General features: G+C 42.1%; 1 protein-coding gene across 1 annotated transcript in view; it reads right to left on the reverse strand.

Moving 5' to 3' along the window:
* Positions 1–19,342, reverse strand: part of NUDT3 (nudix hydrolase 3) — a 99,191-nt gene extending 79,849 nt beyond the window's left edge. The window contains exon 1 of the mRNA XM_063097348.1: positions 18,974–19,342. Within this exon, the coding sequence (XP_062953418.1) occupies positions 18,974–19,072 (99 nt within the window). The 5' untranslated portion in view covers positions 19,073–19,342. The remainder of the gene's footprint in view (positions 1–18,973) is intronic.
* Between the last annotated feature and the right edge of the window lie 410 nt (positions 19,343–19,752).

Genomic DNA, 19,752 nt, shown 5'->3' on the forward strand with positions numbered 1-19,752 from the left:
TACAAGAAGATGGAAAGATATCCCATGCTCTTGGATTGGAAGAATCAACATAGTGAAAATGTCCATACTACCCAAAGTGATATACAAATTCAATGCAATCCCCATCAAAATTCCAAAGACATTTTTCTCAGAAATGGAAAAAACTATCCAGACATTTATATGGAACAATAAAAGACCACGCATAGCCAAAGCAATGCTGAGCAAAAAAAATAAAGCTAGAGGCATAACACTACCTGACTTTAAGCTATACTACAAAGCTATAATAACCAAAACAGTATGGTACTGGCATAAAAACAGACACACTGACCAATGGAATAGAATAGAGAATCCAGAAATCAACCCACACACTTACTGCCATCTGATCTTTGACAAAGGCACCAAGCCTATTCACTGGGGAAGGGACTGCCTCTTCAGCAAATGGTGCTGGGAGAACTGGATATCCATATGCAGGAGAATGAAACTAGATCCATACCTCTCACCGTATACTAAAATCAACTCAAAATGGATTAAGGATTTAAATATACACCCTGAAACAATAAAACTTCTTAAAACATAGGAGAAACACTTCAGGAAATAGGACTGGGCACAGACTTCATGAATACGACCCCAAAAGCACAGGCAACCAAAGGAAAAATAAACAAATGGGATTATATCAAACTAAAAAGCTTCTGCACAGCAAAAGAAACAATTAACAGAGTTAAAAGACAACCAACAGAGTGGGAGAAAATATTTGCAAAATATACATCTGACAAAGGATCAATATCCAGAATATATAAGGAACTCAAACAACTTTACAAGAAAAAAACAAGCAACCCAATTAAAAAATGGGCAAAAGAGCTAAGTAGGCATTTCTCTAAGGAAGATATACAAATGGCCAACAGACATGAAAAAATGCTCAACATCACTCAGCATCCGGGAAATGCAAATCAAAACCACACTGAGATACCATCTAACACCAGTTAGGATGGCTAAAATCCAAAAGACTCTGAACGATAAATGCTGGCGAGGTTGCGGAGAAAAAGGAACTCTCATACATTGTTGGTGGGACTGCAAAATGGTGCAGCCTCTATGGAAAATGGTATGGAGGTTCCTCAAACAATTGCAGATAGATCTACCATACGACCCAGCTATCCCACTGCTGGGAATATACCCAGAGGAATGGAAATCATCAAGTCGAAGGTATACCTGTTCCCCAATGTTCATCGCAGCACTCTTTACAATAGCCAAGAGTTGGAACCAGCCCAAATGTCCATCATCAGATGAGTGGATATGGAAAATGTGGTACATCTACACAATGGAACACTACTCAGCTATAAAAACGAATGAAATACTGCCATTTGCAACAACATGGATGGACCTTGAGAGAATTATATTAAGTGAAACAAGTCAGGCACAGAAAGAGAAATACCACGTTCTCACTTATTGGTGGGAGCTAAAAATCAATATATAAATTCACACACACACACACACACACACACACACACACACACACACACAAACAAACCGGGGGGGGGGGGGAAGAAGATATAATAACCACAACTACTTGAAGTTGATACGACAAGCAAACAGAAAGGACATTGTTGGGGGGGAGGGGGGAGGGAGAAGGGAGGGAGGTTTTGGGGATGGGGAGCAATAATCAGCCACAATGTATATCGACAAAATAAAACAAAAACAAAAAAAAAAGAATGTGTACTCTGTGAGGTCAGAGAAAAATAAACCAATAATTACTGTGGTCACTAATACTATCTTCTTTGTGATTTAACAATGTCATCTACAACAACAGGGAACATTTAAATAAGTTCTTTCATCCATTTTTATGGGATGTAGCCATTTAAAATGTATATGCAGAATTGAGGTTAGGAAAAAATGCTTAGTATAGGTGAAAAAAGATTATAAAATTGTTTATAAATCAATCACAATGTTATAAAACTAAAAATCATAATAAAGAGAATAATTTCTTTCATATGTTTTGTTGGAAATTATTGGAGGTTAAATGATATTTATCCTCACAAACAAATGCGGGCCTACTGTGTACAAAACACCATGTAGGTACCACAAAGGATAAACAATGAATAGGAGAGAACTCTGGTAACTTATAACCTAGTGAGCTCAAAAGAGGATATTTTCCAAAATTTGCTATAGTGAGCATGAAAAATCTTTATAATGAATGGAAGGCTACTAAAACTGCCTTCAAAAAGTATTTTTTTGGCATTCAAGATTTGCCAGAAATATCCACACTTCTGACAAATTCAGCTTCTTCCCACAACACACATGCACTAGTGCCGGGATTCGTGATCAGCTGCAGCTAATGGTGACAACAGACGACGGATGCTGTTGAAGTCGGTATAGATTACACTTCTATAACTGTATTATAGCCTCTCATTCCACCTGGGTTTTTGTTTGTTTGTTTTTGAATGCTGGTGCTGAGAGTCCGTTTTAGAAATAAATTTTTATTCAAATTTCTTCCATTCTACTTGTTTAACTCCTTTTGTGGACCTGTCTGAAGAAATTCGTGTTCTGTCTTTGTGCACATAATTTTATCAGAAATATTACAGATTTTTCTTTTTTTTAAGATGACTGGTAAGGAGATCTTAACCCTTCACTTGGTGTTGTCAGCACCACGCTCTCCCAAGTGAGCTAACCGGCCATCCCTATATAGGGATCCAAACCCACAGCCTTGGCGTTATCAGCACCACACTCTCCCAAGTGAGCCACGGGCCGGCCCTATTACACAGACAGATTTTGAACACACTTTTGGTTTTAGTTCCGTATCTCACTAAGGTGGCTGGACAGATCATGTCTAAAGTTACTACCAGGTTTACAAATTTAAAAATTATATAATCGCAGCTCTTACCTCCTTCCATAAAGTCCTTTCAAACTTCCATTTACTGCAAATTTCAAATGTTCCATTTACTGCATTAAATCTTTCCTTTCTTTCCCAGTTCCTATATTTTTGGGCCACATACCACACTGAAGTCTATCTTTTTGCAGCTATGTAAGTCAGTTATAATGATCAGAATCTAATTCTTTATTTAATCCCTACACAATGTGTATTGGAGTGGTAGCAAAATTCTCACCCTTCAACACCCAGATCTACTCATTTCCCACTGTTTCTGACTTCTCAATCCAGCATTAGTTACTCCTCCATTCCTAAAACCTTCCAGACAGGGTTCTTTTACAGCACCTATCTCACTATATCATCATTATTTGTTGACCAATGTGATTCCTTCAGTGGTTTCTGTTTTAGCAACAAAGACTAATATTTCCTGAGCACTTAATATGTGCCTGGGAGGCACTTTCCTTAATCTTTCCTCAGTCAAGCCTCATAGAAACTTAATTGGGCACTATTTACTTCCATTTTACAGATAAAGGAGCTGACTCTCAACTTCCTGATTCCTCTGACCTTATATGATGCTCTTGAATCTGTCTCCAACATTGGAATATCTCTACTATTATCTTTCCCCTCTCCAGTTTCTACATGCAAAGGGATAAGGAAATACACAAAACAAACACTATAAGTTCTATTTCTCTCTTTTGAGCTCACTAGTTTATAAATTACCTGATTTCTAAAATTGTTTCTCCTGCTCATAGTATATCCTCTGTGAGTGGTGCCTACATGGTGCTCTATACACAGTAGGCCCACAATTATTTGTGAGGATAAATATCATTCAACCTCCAAATCTACCCCCTTATGAAAGTATCACTTCACACTTGACCACACTATGGTAACTCTGCCAGATTTTTTCTTGCTTCTTAAACCCCTATCACCAGACCAATTCCAGTAAAGACATGCAACAACAACTTAGAATGGAGCCATCTGGAAGGAGTCTTCTCAAATTCACATCAATATAATTCAGGCTCTAGGTTTTTTCTTTCATCCTCCCTCCAGTCTCAGAAGAAAATGTGCTTCTTTCCTAAATCCTGACTTAATCAACCCAAATCCACACGTCTGTCTTACCACTCTACTGGAACCAGTTTCTAAAGCCACCATTAACTCCATTGCTACACACCATCTTCATTATATTTGACTGTTCTAAGTCTGACACTATCACCCACCACACCTTTTTAAAATGTTCTCTCAGCTTTTATGATACTGCCTTTCTGACCACTATGTTGCCCCACGCTCAGTCCCTGCCCTTAGGTTTTCTTTTTGTGCACTTTCTCTTGCGCTGACTTTCCACCCTCCCTCTCTACAGTCCCCGACACTCACCTCTCTATCTGTAGTCTTGACTTCTCATTCTACCTCTAGTCCTACATCTCCAACTACCATCAGCTCAGTTCAGTTCATTACTTCAAATTTGACATGACAAAACCTAAGTCCCATCTTCTCTCCAAAACCAACCTCTCTTCTAAATTTCCATCTTTGCTGTCACCCAGGTTCAAAATTTAAAAGTCATCTTTATCCACAAGCCCCTTCATCTTTAACATACCATCTGCTACCAAATCTGTCCACTCCTTTTATTGCAACATCACTTAATTCACTCCTTCACTCCATTCTGCTGCTGCCATGGCTCTCACTTCTAGGACAGAATAGCATTCTCCCAACCATTCTCTCTGCTGAAAGTCCATCGAGTTCATCCTGAATTCTACTCATACAAGCCTTTCTACAACAACCCTTTGAAGGACAATTGAGGTACCTCACTGTGGGATCAAATCCAAACTCCTCCTCTTCTGACAGCCCCCCATCTCTTGCCTTGCCACACCTGTAGCCCCAACCCAGGTTCACGTGCGCGACTCACATGCGCAGAGTCTCTGTCAGGAAACAAACTGATTCTCACCCTCAATCGTGCTAGGTCCCCTTCTTCTTCTCTTTCCCCTCCTTTCCACCTATCTAAATCCTATCCATTTCTTAAAGCCTAAGATTCACAGGCCGGCCCGTGGCTCACTCGGTAGAGTGCGGTGCTGATAACACCAAGGCCACGGGTTCGGATCCTATATAGGGATGGCCGGTTTGCTCACTGGCTGAGCGTGGTGCTGACAACACCAAGCCAAGGGTTGAGATCACCTTACCAGTCATCTTTAAAAAAAAAAAAAAAAAAAAAAAAAAAAAGCCTAAGATTCACTACTGTGATCATATCACAGTAATTCTGCCAGACTTTTTCTTGCCTCTCAAACCCCTATCACCAGTCCAATCCCAAAGATGGGAATTCAATTTTGACACATCGAATTTGAACTTAAGTATTTTGCCTCCAAAATGAAGTGCTTCCAAAGCACAACCTACATTTTTCTAATTGCTCCGTGTATTTTAAATCCTGCCTCTTTAATTTTTCTATCTGACCCCACATAAGACACATAGCATACCACTTCTTCAACTGAATTGAAATGGCTAAAGGTAATTTAATTAATTCATCAATTTAGAAAAGCATTTTTCCTGGAGAATGGGGAACATGTCCATAGTTTTAAAATCATCACTGCACCTAGAACAGTGCTTTGCATAAAGTAAAGACTCAATAAATTCTTGTTAACCAAAACAACTTGGAGACTACAAGATATGTATTTTAAGAAGCATCCTACAGTTTTCATAAACTTGAATTTTTAAAATTCATTTTTTTATCTGGTCTTGGACACCAGGTTTAAGACATTAAAATTTCACACATTCTCAAATATTCTTTAAGGCAATTCTAAAAAGAGAAACTGTATCACGTACAGGGGGGGCTTGACTATTCTGGTAAGCATTTTTTATAGAAATACCAGTGTCCAGGTAACTGTCAGTTATATTTGCTCTAATTTTACTCGATTACTTTTTGGCTATTTAAAATAATTTTATAAACTTTAGCATGAAGAAATTTTTACTACAAAAAATGGAAAAATGTTAAAGCCTGCTTCATAAAATAAAACAAAAAAGCTCTCCCGCAAAAAAAATACTGATTCAACATATATACATTTCTTGTGATGCACTAGTTACCTTATAAAGTAGCTCATCTTTTTTCCTAGACTCTTCCAAATTTCTATAAACACTTCTCTCCATCACATCTCTAATTATTTTATACTCTAAATTGCATCTAGCCAACAGATCGAAGCTCAGAGTCTTTATGCTACACATCTTAAAGTCCTAGGTTTGAAGTATTCTTTTTTTGGCGGTGGGGGAGAAGCACTGGGCAGTACAGGGATCAAACCCTGGACCTTGATGCTATCAGCACCACGCTCTAACCATGTGAGCTAACTGCCCAACCCAGTTTGAAGCAGTCTTTATAGATACCACAATACAATTACTTTTGTAACAAAAAATTCCCTTTTGAAAGAAAAATCACCCATAGTGCATGGCAGAGGATGATCCCAAGCTAGCTCCTTATCAAATAGTTGTCAAATCTAGAAAAATTGCATAGAAATATAATTATTATACACAGAAACTCTCTGGATTATCTTCCTAACTCATTTTACCAATAAAATCTAAAAGTTTTGATCTTCCAGTCAAGATGGCGGAATAGACAGTCCCCAGCATCACTCTCTTCAACAAGTCAACCAATTTATAACTATAAAAAAGCAACGACAGCCAAGCTGGGGCAGCTAGAGCACAGGGGAAGAGGAGGAGAGACCTATAGAGTGCATGGAGGCAGGAGAAGCCACGATGAGAGAAAGAAAAAACCACTCAGATCGTTTTGAGCCCAGGCCATGTCCAGGCTGGAGATGCTGAGCGCACGGAGCTGGAGCCGGCAAAAGCCACAGCTGTGCCCTCCAGATGAAGTTGCTTGGAGGTGGCAGGGGAGAAGAGGGTCTTGGAGACCCCCAAGCCAACAAGATCACTAATAGGGTTCCCGTGGACTCACACAGGAGTGAGGAGCCACAACAACTGAAGAAAAGGAGCCACTCAGAGGCCGGTGAGTCATCACAAGGGACTGCCTCACAGCCCATCCCATGGGAAGTGTTTGGAGCATGGGCAGTAGGGAAGATGGGCCCACCAGGGGAACAATGGGGCACAGCAAGGACAGCTGATCTGCACCCCAATCAGCACAGACCCACTCAGTGGAGATTGGTCAGGAGTACAGAATTGCATGGGGTACAGTTTGATGAAAAGACTCAGGCCCAGACCAGAGTTTCAGATCTCTCAAGAGCTGGAAGTACCTATAAAGTCAATCATTAAAACCTTAATTGCACAAAAAGCCTTACCTAGAGAAACAGCAGCAAAGCAGCAATCCAGCTCAACCACACAGCTTAAATACTGATCCCCACAGGAAGTTCCCCCATTTTAGAAGTAAGGAAAGGACAACAAATTAGTTCCAGTGCAGAATTTTAAATGGTGGGAACAGCAAATAATACAACACAGAACTGAAAGAAAAAACAAAGTACCCGCAACCAGAGACACAGTTTCATATTAACTAGTAAAGGTCTCATTTCACCAAAGAACACCTATAACACATAGAAGGACCAGAAGTCCCCTGAAACCCAGCCAGAAAAAGGGAAGTGCCAGGGGCTTCGGCAATGCCCCCCGACACCCACAACCAATCCCAAGAGTGGGGGATAAGGGCCTTGGCCATGCCCCCCCCACTACCATGCACAGCCAGCCCAGCAGTGACCACTGAGCTGCTGCAGGAAGCACCCCAGGCTTTCCCCGCTGGGGCGGTGGGGGGGGCCTCAGGCCTTGGCCATGGCCCTTCTCCCCCACACGTGCAGCCAGCCCAGCAGCAACCACCGAGCCACCACAGGAAGTACCCTAGTCTCTCCCAAGCAGGGGCAGTGGGGGGCCTGGGGCCTTGGCCACACCCCCCCCAACAAGTGCAACCAACCCAGCGACGTGCAACCAACCCAGTGACAACCACCAAGCTGCAGCAAGAAGGGCCCCGAATTCCCAAGCTGGGACAGTGAGGGGCGAGGACTTTTCCACACCCCCTGACATCTGCACCCAGCCCAGTAATGACCAAGACACCGCTGGAAGCCCCCCAGTCTCCCCTATGGGAATGAGGGGGGGTGCCACAGGCCTCAATCCAGCTCTTCCTCTTCCCTCCTTCCATCCCATTTCTTTCCTATTTCCCCTCTCCCCCTCCCTCCTAACTGCTCCACAACATCCTAGAATGTAAAAAATAATATTAATAAAATTTCATTTTCTTTAATAAATAAATAATAAAATAAAAATAAAAACTAAAAGAAAAAAAAATCTAAAAGTTTTGTCTTACTAAGGGCAGACTACCCAAACTGCAAAACCTTCTGGGAAGAAATTGATACCACAGTCATAGGTGTAAAAGCCCTGAGTCAGGGCTCAGCATATTCAATTAATGATAACTGAATATAAGTCTGGCAACCAAGTCAATTCTACAAAGAGGAAGCAAATGAAAACATTAAATAATCAAGCAAATTCCCAAGCACGATCACAATAACCACACATTTATTAGGTAAAGTTACTCATACCTGAAAAGTGTTTTATAAAAGCATAAAGAATACTTATAGACGCGTTTCATTAGAATTCTAAATATTCAAAGAAAAATCTCTATCCTTCCTTTTAATAAAAGTATAAGCACTATAAGAGTTTCTATCCACTTTTGTTCATCATTGCTAATACAGCTGTATCATTCTAGTAATCTTTTCTATTTCAAATTACATAAAGAGGTTGAACTGCAATAATCTTTTTCAGTCAAGTTTTCCCAGCTGCGTTGGCATTTTGGTATACTGGTGGGATAAAATACAAAAAAAGTTGAAGACATGTTCCCTGTCTCAGGAGGAGCTGAAAAGCCACAATTCCACCCATAATTCTAACTGCTCCCCACCCCACACCTGGGGATAAAGGCATATTGCTAAACTGAACAGCTTCCAACCAAGTCTAGGCTTATACATTACATTGAGAAGGAAGGTACTTTGTCTTCCAGTCCCTCTGAGTAGCCTAAACAATGAGACAGTTTAGAAATCAGCAAACCCAGTCTGACCCAGACAACTGCTGAGCTGCTTTTTAGGGGCTTGAAGGCCAGTTAGGCAAATGACTTCCATACCCCAGCCCTCTCCTGACAGAGGCCCACTGCCAGCACATCCTCAATCTCACTAGAACTGATCCCCCCACACACACACACGCACATGCACACACACGCACACGCACACACGCACACATACACCATTCCATTCCCAGCAATTCCCTACTCTAGAAGGATCTCTGGCATTTAAGGTAACCAAACCTCAATAAAACTAGGTAAGTTGAAAAAGCACAGGTACTCAAGTGGCCTAGGTTCTAATAAATTCCTAGGAAAAATTGGCAAATCTTTGTTCTAGTAAGTAAAAACTGTCTCAAAATCTTTTATTTGTAGTGCATCTCAGTATTATCTTTTATAAGCTAAATACCTGACTGACTAATATGCAACAGCCTGCTACATACACACACCCTGAAAGAATACATAAGAAACTGGTAACAGTGGTAGAATCTAGGATGAGGAACCGGGTGGCTAGAGAAGACATGTAGAAGGAGTTTCACCTTTCACTCCATACCCTCTGTGACTTTCGAATTTTGTTCTGTGTTTATATATCACCTATTCAAACGAGTCTTTCTGCCTAAACGGCCCTAAGAAGTGTGTGAAGAAACTTCAGCATCCTCACGCAAGCATTCCCTTATTTTTCATGGAGTTTCTTCTTTCTCCTTTTTCATCTTCCTTTTCTCTCGTCTCAAATTTTCTTTGGGTCCTTTCAGACCAACCTCTTACAAAGATTATAGTACTGTCTTTTATCTCCATCTTTACATTATTTAAACCAACTTAAAATTACTTAAAACAATTTTTTCTAATAAACACTCACCATCCCATTCACAGTCAAAGGAAAGAAGGTGGTTTCATGGGATGTTACTGGTTTGTTTGCTTGCTTACTTGTAGTAACAGAGGTAGGAAAGAGTAAAGGAGAACCAGGAAAACAGGAGGGATAACAAGGCCCCACACATCTGGTTCCCTCCCATCTCTCCACCATCTCCCACCACTCTCCCCCACCACTGGCCTCCAGCTGAAGTGGCCTACTTCCCGTTTTTCCTCCATGCCAAGTTCATTTCCACCTTGGGGCCGCTGTATTGTTCTTTCTTCTGCCTTGCCATCCAGGGACCACCCATCGAAATTTGCCAAAACCCCCATTCTCAGTTATATTACGCACTTATTTTCTGCCTAGCACTCACTGCTGTCTAAAACCTTCATATTCACTGATTTTTTTGCTCATTTACTGTCTCCCTACATTTGTATCATATGCTCCACAAGAGCAAGGGCTTTCATTCCGTCTTGTTCACCACTGTGTCCCCAGAACAGCATCTGGCCTGGAAGCAGGCACTCAATAAAAGTTCAGGAAGGAATGAATAAACAAATGAATGAAAAAAATGAACTAATGGCTTTCCCTATTCAAAGGGTTAAGAAGCAAAGGCTTCAGTCAGGAAAGCAGGGGAAAAGACTGTGGTCATATTACTTTAGCGTAGAAATTCTCAAAGTAGATTCAAGGAAATTTTCTTGGGTGTTGAGAGGATTTCACTCAGAAAGTTGACTTCAGTATATGTTTCCTTACTAAATTTTAAGCTGGAGGATTTTATTTCCAAACTCGACTTGTCACTCTTCTTTTACCTACATATTATCTTATTTGCCTGTGATGGTTTCACATGCTGACTACTATAAATCAAATGATTCAAGACCCGGCACCCAAAACTTTACACCATGTTTCTTAAATCTTAACCGAGATAGAAAGTAAAAGGATGATGACAGGAAAATGTTATGACCATACTTTATCGATCTCCATCTCCAAATTACCTACTCTAATATTAACTTTAGAATCCAGATTTGACATACATTGTTGGCTATGATCCACTATCAACAAGTTATTAAGGGCCGAGCCCGTGGCACACTCGGGAGAGTGTGGCGCTGGGAGCGCGGCGACGCTCCTGCCGCGGGTTCGGATCCTATATAGGAATGGCCGGTGCACTCACTGGCTGAGTGCAGGTCACTTAAAAGACAAAAAAAAAAAAAAAACAAGTTACTAAAACAGTAACTACCACTTGACTATAGCTTGTTTATATATTTATTTATGTATTAATAAAAGGTTCCAGGATACCAGCAAGATGAAAGTCCTTTGCCCTCAGGTACTGCAACACTAGGGCTGGGGATCAGTACATTATATCAATCACCCAACACAAGTCCTGTGAGACACAAGTCCTGTGAGACACCCTCACAAGTCCTTGAGAGGCACAGACTCTCAAGTTCAACGACTGTAAGAAATCCTAAGTCATAGAACTATCTGACAAGATTCAGAAGATATTTACAACCTAATGCACATACACTCCATTGGGCTGATACTCTATCAGACACTCTGTCACTAAGACACTGGAAATAAGGGCTGGGAGAATTCTCTGAAACATACTTATCAATGCATTATTGGTAGACACCAGCATTCAGTGTGTGTTGGCTATCAGCTCCTCCAATAGACTATAAGCTTCTTGAAAGCACGCACTATAGGGGTTCATTCATGCATTCACACATTCAACAACTAATACTGAGCATCTCTATATTCTAAGCACTGAGGATACAGAAACGAATAAAACAGACAAAAATCCCCGTCCTCATGGACTAGCTTGCAGTCTAGTGGGAGGAAAGAGGCAATAAACAAATGAATACATAGTATGTCTGGTCGTGATATGTGCTGCCAAGAAGCTTAGAGACACAAAGTGACAATGGACTAGTGTTATTTTATATAGGGTGATCATTAAAGACATGTCTGATAAACAAACACCTAAAGTGAGGAAGTGAGCCATGCAGCTAGTATGAGGGGAAACAGCACGGAGGCTGGAAGATGTTGGCTGGACGAAAGGGATGAGAAAGAGGGAAAGTGGCAAGAGATGACGTCAGAGCCATGGCAGGGACCTCATCATCCAGGGCCTTGGAAGTCACAGTTAAGACTTTGGATTTACCCTAAGACAGAACACTATTGGAGCAACGCAATAATAGTTGACACAATAATAGTTCAGTGACCTGATCTGACAGTGTTAGAAGAATCATTCTAGCAGCTGTGGAAGAGAAGACTAGAGGAGTAAGGGCAGAAGCAGGGAGACCAGTAAAGAAAACATAACAATAGTCCAGGCAAAAGGTAATAAAGGGTTGTTAGGCTAGAAAAGCACAGGGAAGGTTGAAGAGATATGGTTAGATTAGATATGAGTATAAGATTAGATATGAGTATAAGAAACGGAAAAGTCAAGGATGAATCCAAGGTTTCTAACCCAAGCAACTGGTAATATGAAGATTTATTTTACGAAAGAGGGAACACTGTAGGAGAAGCAAGTTTTTGTTGCTATTTGTCTTATGGTAAATGGAATCAAGAATTCAGCTTGAGCATTGGAAGCTTGAGATGTCTATCAAATACCCAAATGGAAATATTGAGTAGACTGCAGGATATTCAAGTCTTGATTTGAAGAGAGAGGTCAGGGCTACAAATAGACATTTGAAAGTAATCAGTGTGAAGATGGTATTTAAAGATGGGGCTGGTATTTAAAGATCATCTATTGAATGGCGGTGGGGAGGAGAAGAGGCTCAAAGATTGTGCCCTCACGCACTGCAATGAAGAAATCAGAAAAATGAGGAGGAATCTACAACAATACTAAGGAGCAACCAGAAAGGGAGGGAAGAACTAGAGAGATGCCCTAGAAGCACAGTGAAGAAAGTGTTTCAAGAAGAAAGGAATGATCAAGTAACATGAGGATTGAGAACCACTGGATTTGGTAACCTGTAGGTTATCTTGAAGACTGGCTTCAGCAAATGATAGAAAAAAGTGCCTAACTGGAATGATTTTAGGAGAGAATGGGAAGAGGAGAAGTGAAGACAACAATTACAGGAAAATTTTGCCATGAAAGGACAGAAAGAAATGGGATGGTAGCGGGAGGCAATATGGGGTCAAGGAAGCATTTCTTTTTTTTCTAAGATGGGAGATATCACAGCCTTTTTGCCTTGGGAATGATAAAGTTGAGAAGGAGAGACAGGACAACTATAGGAGTAGGGTCACTGGGTAGGCAGGAGTGAAAGGGCACAGATACAGGAATTGACTTTATGAAGGACCATGGCCTTATTTATCTGTGTATTCCCAAGGTTTTGCACTGAGACTAGTCCATAGTAGGGCTCTCAAAAAAATATATGCAAGGGGCTGGCCAGTTGGCTCAGCTGGTTAGAGCACAGTGTTGATGACACCAAGGTCAAGGGCTCAGATCCCCATACTGGCCAGCCTCCAAAAAAAAAAAAAAAAAAAAAAAGTATGCTGAAGGAATGCATAAACAAATGTATTCTTAAACAAGGGCCCTTCTTTTTTGCAGTAGAGTGTGAAGAAAGACATATATTGCTTCACACACAGTAGATACGTAACACTATTTCTATTGAGAAATGAGGTTCACCCAAAAGCAAAAAAGTAAGATTAGGTCAAGGAGTGGTAAAAAAAGAATAGAGACTGCAGTATGACTTCAAACCAGAATTCACATCTTGGGAAGGAGGCAGAAAAGGATGTAATGGCGGAAAATGTGGTACATCTACACAATGGAATACTACTCAGCTACAAAAACGAATGAAATACTGCCATTTGCAACAACATGGATGGACCTCGAGAGAATTATATTAAGGGAAACAAGTCAGGCACAGAAAGAGAAATACCACATGCTCTCACTTATTGGTGGGAGCTAAAAATTAATATATAAATTCACACACACACACACACACACACACAAAAATGGGGGGGGGAGAAGATATAACAACCACAATTACTTGAAGTTGATACGACAAGCAAACAGAAAGGACATTGTTGGGGGGGCGGGGGGAAGGGAGAAGGGAGGGAGGTTTTGGTGATGGGGAGCAATAATCAGCCACAATGTATATCGACAAAATAAAATTAAAAAAAAAAAAAAAAAGAAAGAAAAGGATGTAATGGAAGAAATGACTGACTAACTGGTATCAGGCAGGGGGAAGAAGTGAAAAAAAAAAGCCTCCAACAAAGAATTTGAGAAATGAGGCACAGAAATGCCCAGTCAAATGACTGGATCAATACACCCAATCACAATCTTAGAGCAATGTAATATTACACAATGACCGAGATATGCTACAAAATGACTCCCCAACCAGTCTGGGATCTAGAAGAAGCCCTTTGTCATGGTTATCGCCTCTGGGATTGCCACCTGTGCCTCATTCTCTTCTCTAGAGCCTGCTGGAAAATATCCGCAGTGACGTACTCCTACCTGTTCCGCTTGGCATTTTACAAACACTCAGGCCACCAGAGTCTCTGCCCACTGAGGATCTCCAATGTCAATCATCTCCCCATTCAACCTGGTGAGCTCAAGGATCTGAGAAAATGAAAAGCAGCTCCCCTTTGCCAAGAGATGCAGGGCTCCTAGTAGAAAACAAACAAACCTAACACCCTACGGACAGTTTCATTCTTTCTTCTTAAATACAGTTTTAATGCACGGGGAAGTCTAACTGACATGGTCCTATTAGTGCTCATTTTGGGGGCAAAAACAAAATCTTTAGGAGCAACTTTAACTTTCCCAGGCACTGTGATATCATTTGATATATATTCTGTGTCATCAGCCTTTCTAAGTGTATTTCACACTCCTAGATATTTCAACTGTCTAAAATGCCTATTTCTAAAACTCCCCCACCCCACCTACTGTGAGAGAACACAGAGAACAAACAAGCCCACCCCTAGTGTCTCTCACTTCTCATCACAAAGGCTCCAAAAAGTGAAAGGAGTGGGGGAAGAGGAAAAATCTCACTGGAAGTGCTTTTGGAAGGCAAAGTTGAATAATATAACAAAGATGAATGTCATATTACCCAGTTCAGGATAATAAAATCTTACTCAAGAAATAAGTTTCAGTTTTCTTTCTTTCTTTTTTTTTTTTTTTTTAAGATGACCGGTAAGGGGATCTTAACCCTTGACTTGGTGTTGTCAGCACCACGCTCAGCCAGCGAGCTAACTGGCCATCCCTATATGGGATCCGAACCCGGGGCCTTGGTGTTCTCAACGCCGCACTCTTCCGAGCGACCCATGGGCCGGCCCAAGTTTCAGTTTTCTATACTGTTTAAAATAAAGTATCAGTCGACGATATGGCAGATTAAAAAATATAATTGGGAGAGTGTGGTGCTGGTAACACTAAGGTCAAGAGTTCGGATCCCCTTACCAACCAGCTGCCAAACAAACAAATATATCAATTTATATTTATCTGCTAATCCTTGTTTTGTAGGGCCAAAATCTTGTTTTGAGTAGAGAGTACTATCAATTTGCAAGTTGTCTTTCTTTCATATACCACACCCATAATGACCAGTTTTCCAGTCCTAGTTTCTATAAAGAACAAAAACCTGAAAACATACATGAAGTAATCTATGTGCTGAGTCCTTGTAGACTTTTAAGACTCCCTCCTCAATTTTTTCCAGTTTACTTATCCATATAATTGAGAAGTAACTTCTTTTAGTGGCTTGCATTTATGGAGTCTTTCCAAAACATTTGAAATACTTCTCACAAAACTGTTCTTTATGAACTCAAATTTCACTGGCTTATGCCATACTTAATTAAATTGCATGATTACAGTAACAAGTACAATGAACATAAATGGATACAGGAATAAATAAAACTGATTTAAGCACATAATTCAATGGCTGGGAAGCCACATGATTGGGGTATACCAGACCCAGAGGCCTGCCAAGTAACACCAATATTCAGTGCGCCAAGTTCATTAAGGCAGAGGTTGATTAAGAGACTATCCACTGGGGCCGAGCCCGTGGCGCACTCGGGAGAGTGCGGCGGTTCGGATCCTATATAGGAATGGCCAGTGCACTCACTGGCTGAGTGCCGGTCACGAAAAAGACAAAAAAAAAAAAAGAGACTATCCACTGTACATCAAATTCAAAGTACTGTAATAAATATGTTAGTTATCACAAAGGCCCAAAACTTAAAGATTTTCATTTATCAAAATGTCAATAACAATTACCGGAACTTGTAAGTGGGGGATTTTTCCTGTTAATTCTTATTCATCAACAGGAAAAGTAGCCAAAGTTTGAAGGAAAGGGAACTCATTTTCATCATGTTGTTGGCTCTGTTTGTTCTTCCATTTCTCCCACTAGACTCTAAGCTCCTGCATGTCTGTCTCCTTCATAACTATATCACAGAACCTGGCAGTGAATGAGTGCTCAATAAACTTGCTAACTATGTTCACACATCCTAACTTAGATCAGAATTTCAGCCACTCTCACTGCTGCCCTGTAAATAGTTTTCTGTGGCTGAAAAATCAGAACACAAGACGGTTTGATCCATGGCCTATTATCTTCTAATACTTTCATCTCTTTTTCTTCACATTGTATGTATGTTTCTTGACACTGGTTAATTAAATTTATAAATCAGGATCCTGTTTATACTTATGTTACTATTATATTAATGCTAATAATAATATTCTGTAAACTAGTCTATCTTGCCTGTTTTCTTGGTTTTTTTGATGGTTGGCTGGTTTGGAGATCTAAACCTGTGACCTTGGTATTCCAAGGCTGTGCTCTAACCAACTAAGCTAACTGGACAGCCATTCTATCTTGATTAAAGCCATTAGTCCCCATTAAAAAATAAAATTGGGTTGAATGTCCTATCAAGCTTGAATTTCACATTCCCACAATGTGTGGTAGCTAATACTTCCAGTCTCTGGCACATCTACTGAGAACATAAAAGTTCTGGAACTAACAAATTACTTCCCTTCCAATACAATTATATAATCTGAGGGTTGAACAGCACCCTAGAGATTATTTTGTGATCCAAAACCCTCCCAATTAAGGGATCCCATCTAAAACTACTCAACTTTTTTGGCAGGGAGGAATGCTTATCTTTAAATCCCACATGGACAATGCTGCACCCGTAGTAGGCTCTTTAATACATCCTTGATTAACTGAACTAAACAAGTTTAAACTGGGCCCATCCCAGGCTTTAGCTGTAACACCCACTGATTCTATAATTAAAGATTTGCATGATTCTTCTGCTCATTAACCAATGTTCAAAAACAAATTCAATAAAAGAAACTCCATGATCAGTCAAATGTTTTAATCCATTAAAGAAACTCGTTGTAGGGCCAGCCTGTGGCTCACTTGGGAGAGTGCGGTGCTGATAACACCAGGGCCACAGGTTCAGATACTATATAGGGATGACTGGTTAGCTCAATGGTTGAGCGTGGTGCTGACAACACCAAGCCAAGGGTTAAGATCCCCTCACCAGTCACCTTTTTAAAAAAAAAAAAAAAAAAAAGGAACTCGTTTTAACAGTTTAAAAATTTAAGCTTCTAAAAGGCAAGCCTTATGCCTGGTCTGACTTGCAAAAGACAGTGGAGTAGCCTAAACAAGCATTAATGCTGCTAATGCCACTACATAAAACTTTTAACAGAAATTAAAAAATCAAATCTTTGTTAGTTTACTTATGATCTATAGTTTCCAATTTACCCAAAATACTCACATTTTCAATTTCTAGTATGATTTTTTTTTTTTAAACAAAGTCTTGCATCATTCATACAACTAAATTATACACACTCCTACTTATAATTGGGGAGCTCAGACTTAACCATAGTTAAGACATATTACTATGCTAATTAGTTTTCCCTCCACTTAACAACCTGTGATCCCATCTGATTTCCCATAATATGATATGATAATGAAGCCAACAAAGCCTCTGGAACAGTAAGCGCCACCAATAATTTTACTTCATTCAAGTATATATATTCCAAAACAGTACATAATTTACAACATGGCCCTGCTTAGTATCCCTATTACAATGCATCTATTTTAGGGACTTTTATAATATATGCTAGGAAACAAAGTATACATCTCCAAATCTCCTTTTCTTCTGTTTTGCTACACATGCTATCCTTCAACAGCACAATTTGTGCTTCACTAATTTTCTTCAGGCAGTAATTTAAATTCCCATTTCCTCCTAAATATCTCTGGACAGCAACTCCTGGCAGTCCATCTGTCTCTTTCATCACAGGTTCTTTTCACAACTAACGGGTCAAGTTCCTTTTCCCCATTTCAACACGATGCACAGCCCCGCCACCACAGCCCACCGCTGAACGCTGGAATACAACATATTAAATTTCACCGTCCTTCATTGTTTCCAGTTTAACTGCCATTTTACCACCATACACACGAGAGAAATGCATTTCCACAGGCATCTTATGAATTTCCAAAGCAGCTATTCTTTGTGGATTTACAAAACATGTGCCTTCTCTGAATTCCGTTCATCACCACAGAAACGGCTTTGGAAAACTGAGATTTTCTTTTTAAGTACCCTAAGCAAAAAGAAATTGATTCTAAAATATTTCTATTTTCCTAACAAACCTAAGGGCAGTGGAGGAAGGTCAGGGCGAAGATCTTAAATTCCGCTTTTGATCTTCCCAATTAAATGAAAAATTTTCAGTCCACAAAGATTATTTTATCAAATATCCTTTCTTCTCAGGCTACACCCAGCACACTGTAAAATAGACAGCTGGCTCTGGCTTGTTCACAACGCCCTAAATCTTCCTGCGACCCCTTTCCCTCGCTTGGGCTCACAAGACACACATCATCCCTCGGCAAACCCCAAACATGCCAATGAAATGAACTACTTTTCTGCCACAAAGGCCGCTCTGCGCCTCGTGCACGGCGGCCTCTGCAAACATGTGCTGGGTTGACAAGAGCGGAGCTGCCCTTCCTAGACCAAAGCTGGGGAGGCCTGGACCGAAAGCCACACTCTTCTCAACCCACTGCCTTCTCTCCGCGGCCACTCTCCCGGTGACAGGCGGCCGGCCCGAAGTGCCCTGGCCGCAAACTGACATCCCCCTCGGGCCGGAGCATCATGTATGGCCACGCTTAGACCCACTTCCCCTCCATCTCACGGTCCTTTTTTCTTCCCCCTCTTTTTCGCCTCAGAAAATTCCGTCGGAACCTCAGGCCGGCCGAACGGGGAGGCCCGACCCGCGGCCCGGGCACACCCTCCCCGGCGGCCGCGCCCCCAGCGCCGCGGGCCCCCGAAGCGGCCGGCGACCCCTGGCCTGCCAGGCGCGGCGCCTCACCTCCTCCTCGCTCTCGCTGCGGAAACACAGGCACGCGGCCCGCTTCTTATAGCCGTCGCCGTCATAGGTGCGGGTCTGGTTCGACTTGAGCTTCATCATCCTCCGGGCCCGGGTCGGGATGCGGTGCGGGTCGCGGGAGTGGAGGAGTGGGAAGCCCTCTCTAGACGCGCGCACGCGCGCCCTCGGCTCGGCCAAGGGAAGCAGGGAGGGGGAGCCGCTTCTCCGCTACACGGCTCCGCCGCTGGCCCGCCGCGGCCACTTCATTCCTCCCGGCCCAGGTCTCGCGCCGCCGCCGTCACGGCTGCCGTCGCCGCTCCCGCCACGGCCGCCGCCCCCTCTACCGCCGCCACCCCCGACGACGACCGCGCCGCCATCTTGGGCGCGCTGCGTCATCGGCGTAAGGCCACACGGGCCTGCGGGACGGTCGCGCGCTCGCAGCGCAGGCCGTGTTCGGGAATCGCGCCCTCCCAGTCCGCGTGGAGTAAAAGAACGTCCAGAATGAGGGGGGCCGCGCGACTCTAGGCGGCCGCTACGCCGGCCGCGTAGGCGTGGGGATGGTGGGGCGCGCGCGGAGGAAGCCAGGGGAGATGGGGTTCTGGCGGAAGACTGCCCGGACGGAGACTGGGGCATCCAGCCGCTCGGGTCAGCCGAGGGGAAAGCTGGGACTTGCCCAAGGTCAAGCCGCGAGTCTGCGGCCGAGGATGACCCAAGGTCATGCCGCCCGGCCCTAGTCCCTGCCCATCCGTCTGGGAAGGGGTGAGGGGGACGGTCCGAAAGAG

The sequence above is a fragment of the Cynocephalus volans genome, chromosome 5, assembly GCF_027409185.1.
Source record: "Cynocephalus volans isolate mCynVol1 chromosome 5, mCynVol1.pri, whole genome shotgun sequence".
Classification (NCBI taxonomy): Eukaryota; Metazoa; Chordata; class Mammalia; order Dermoptera; family Cynocephalidae; genus Cynocephalus; species Cynocephalus volans.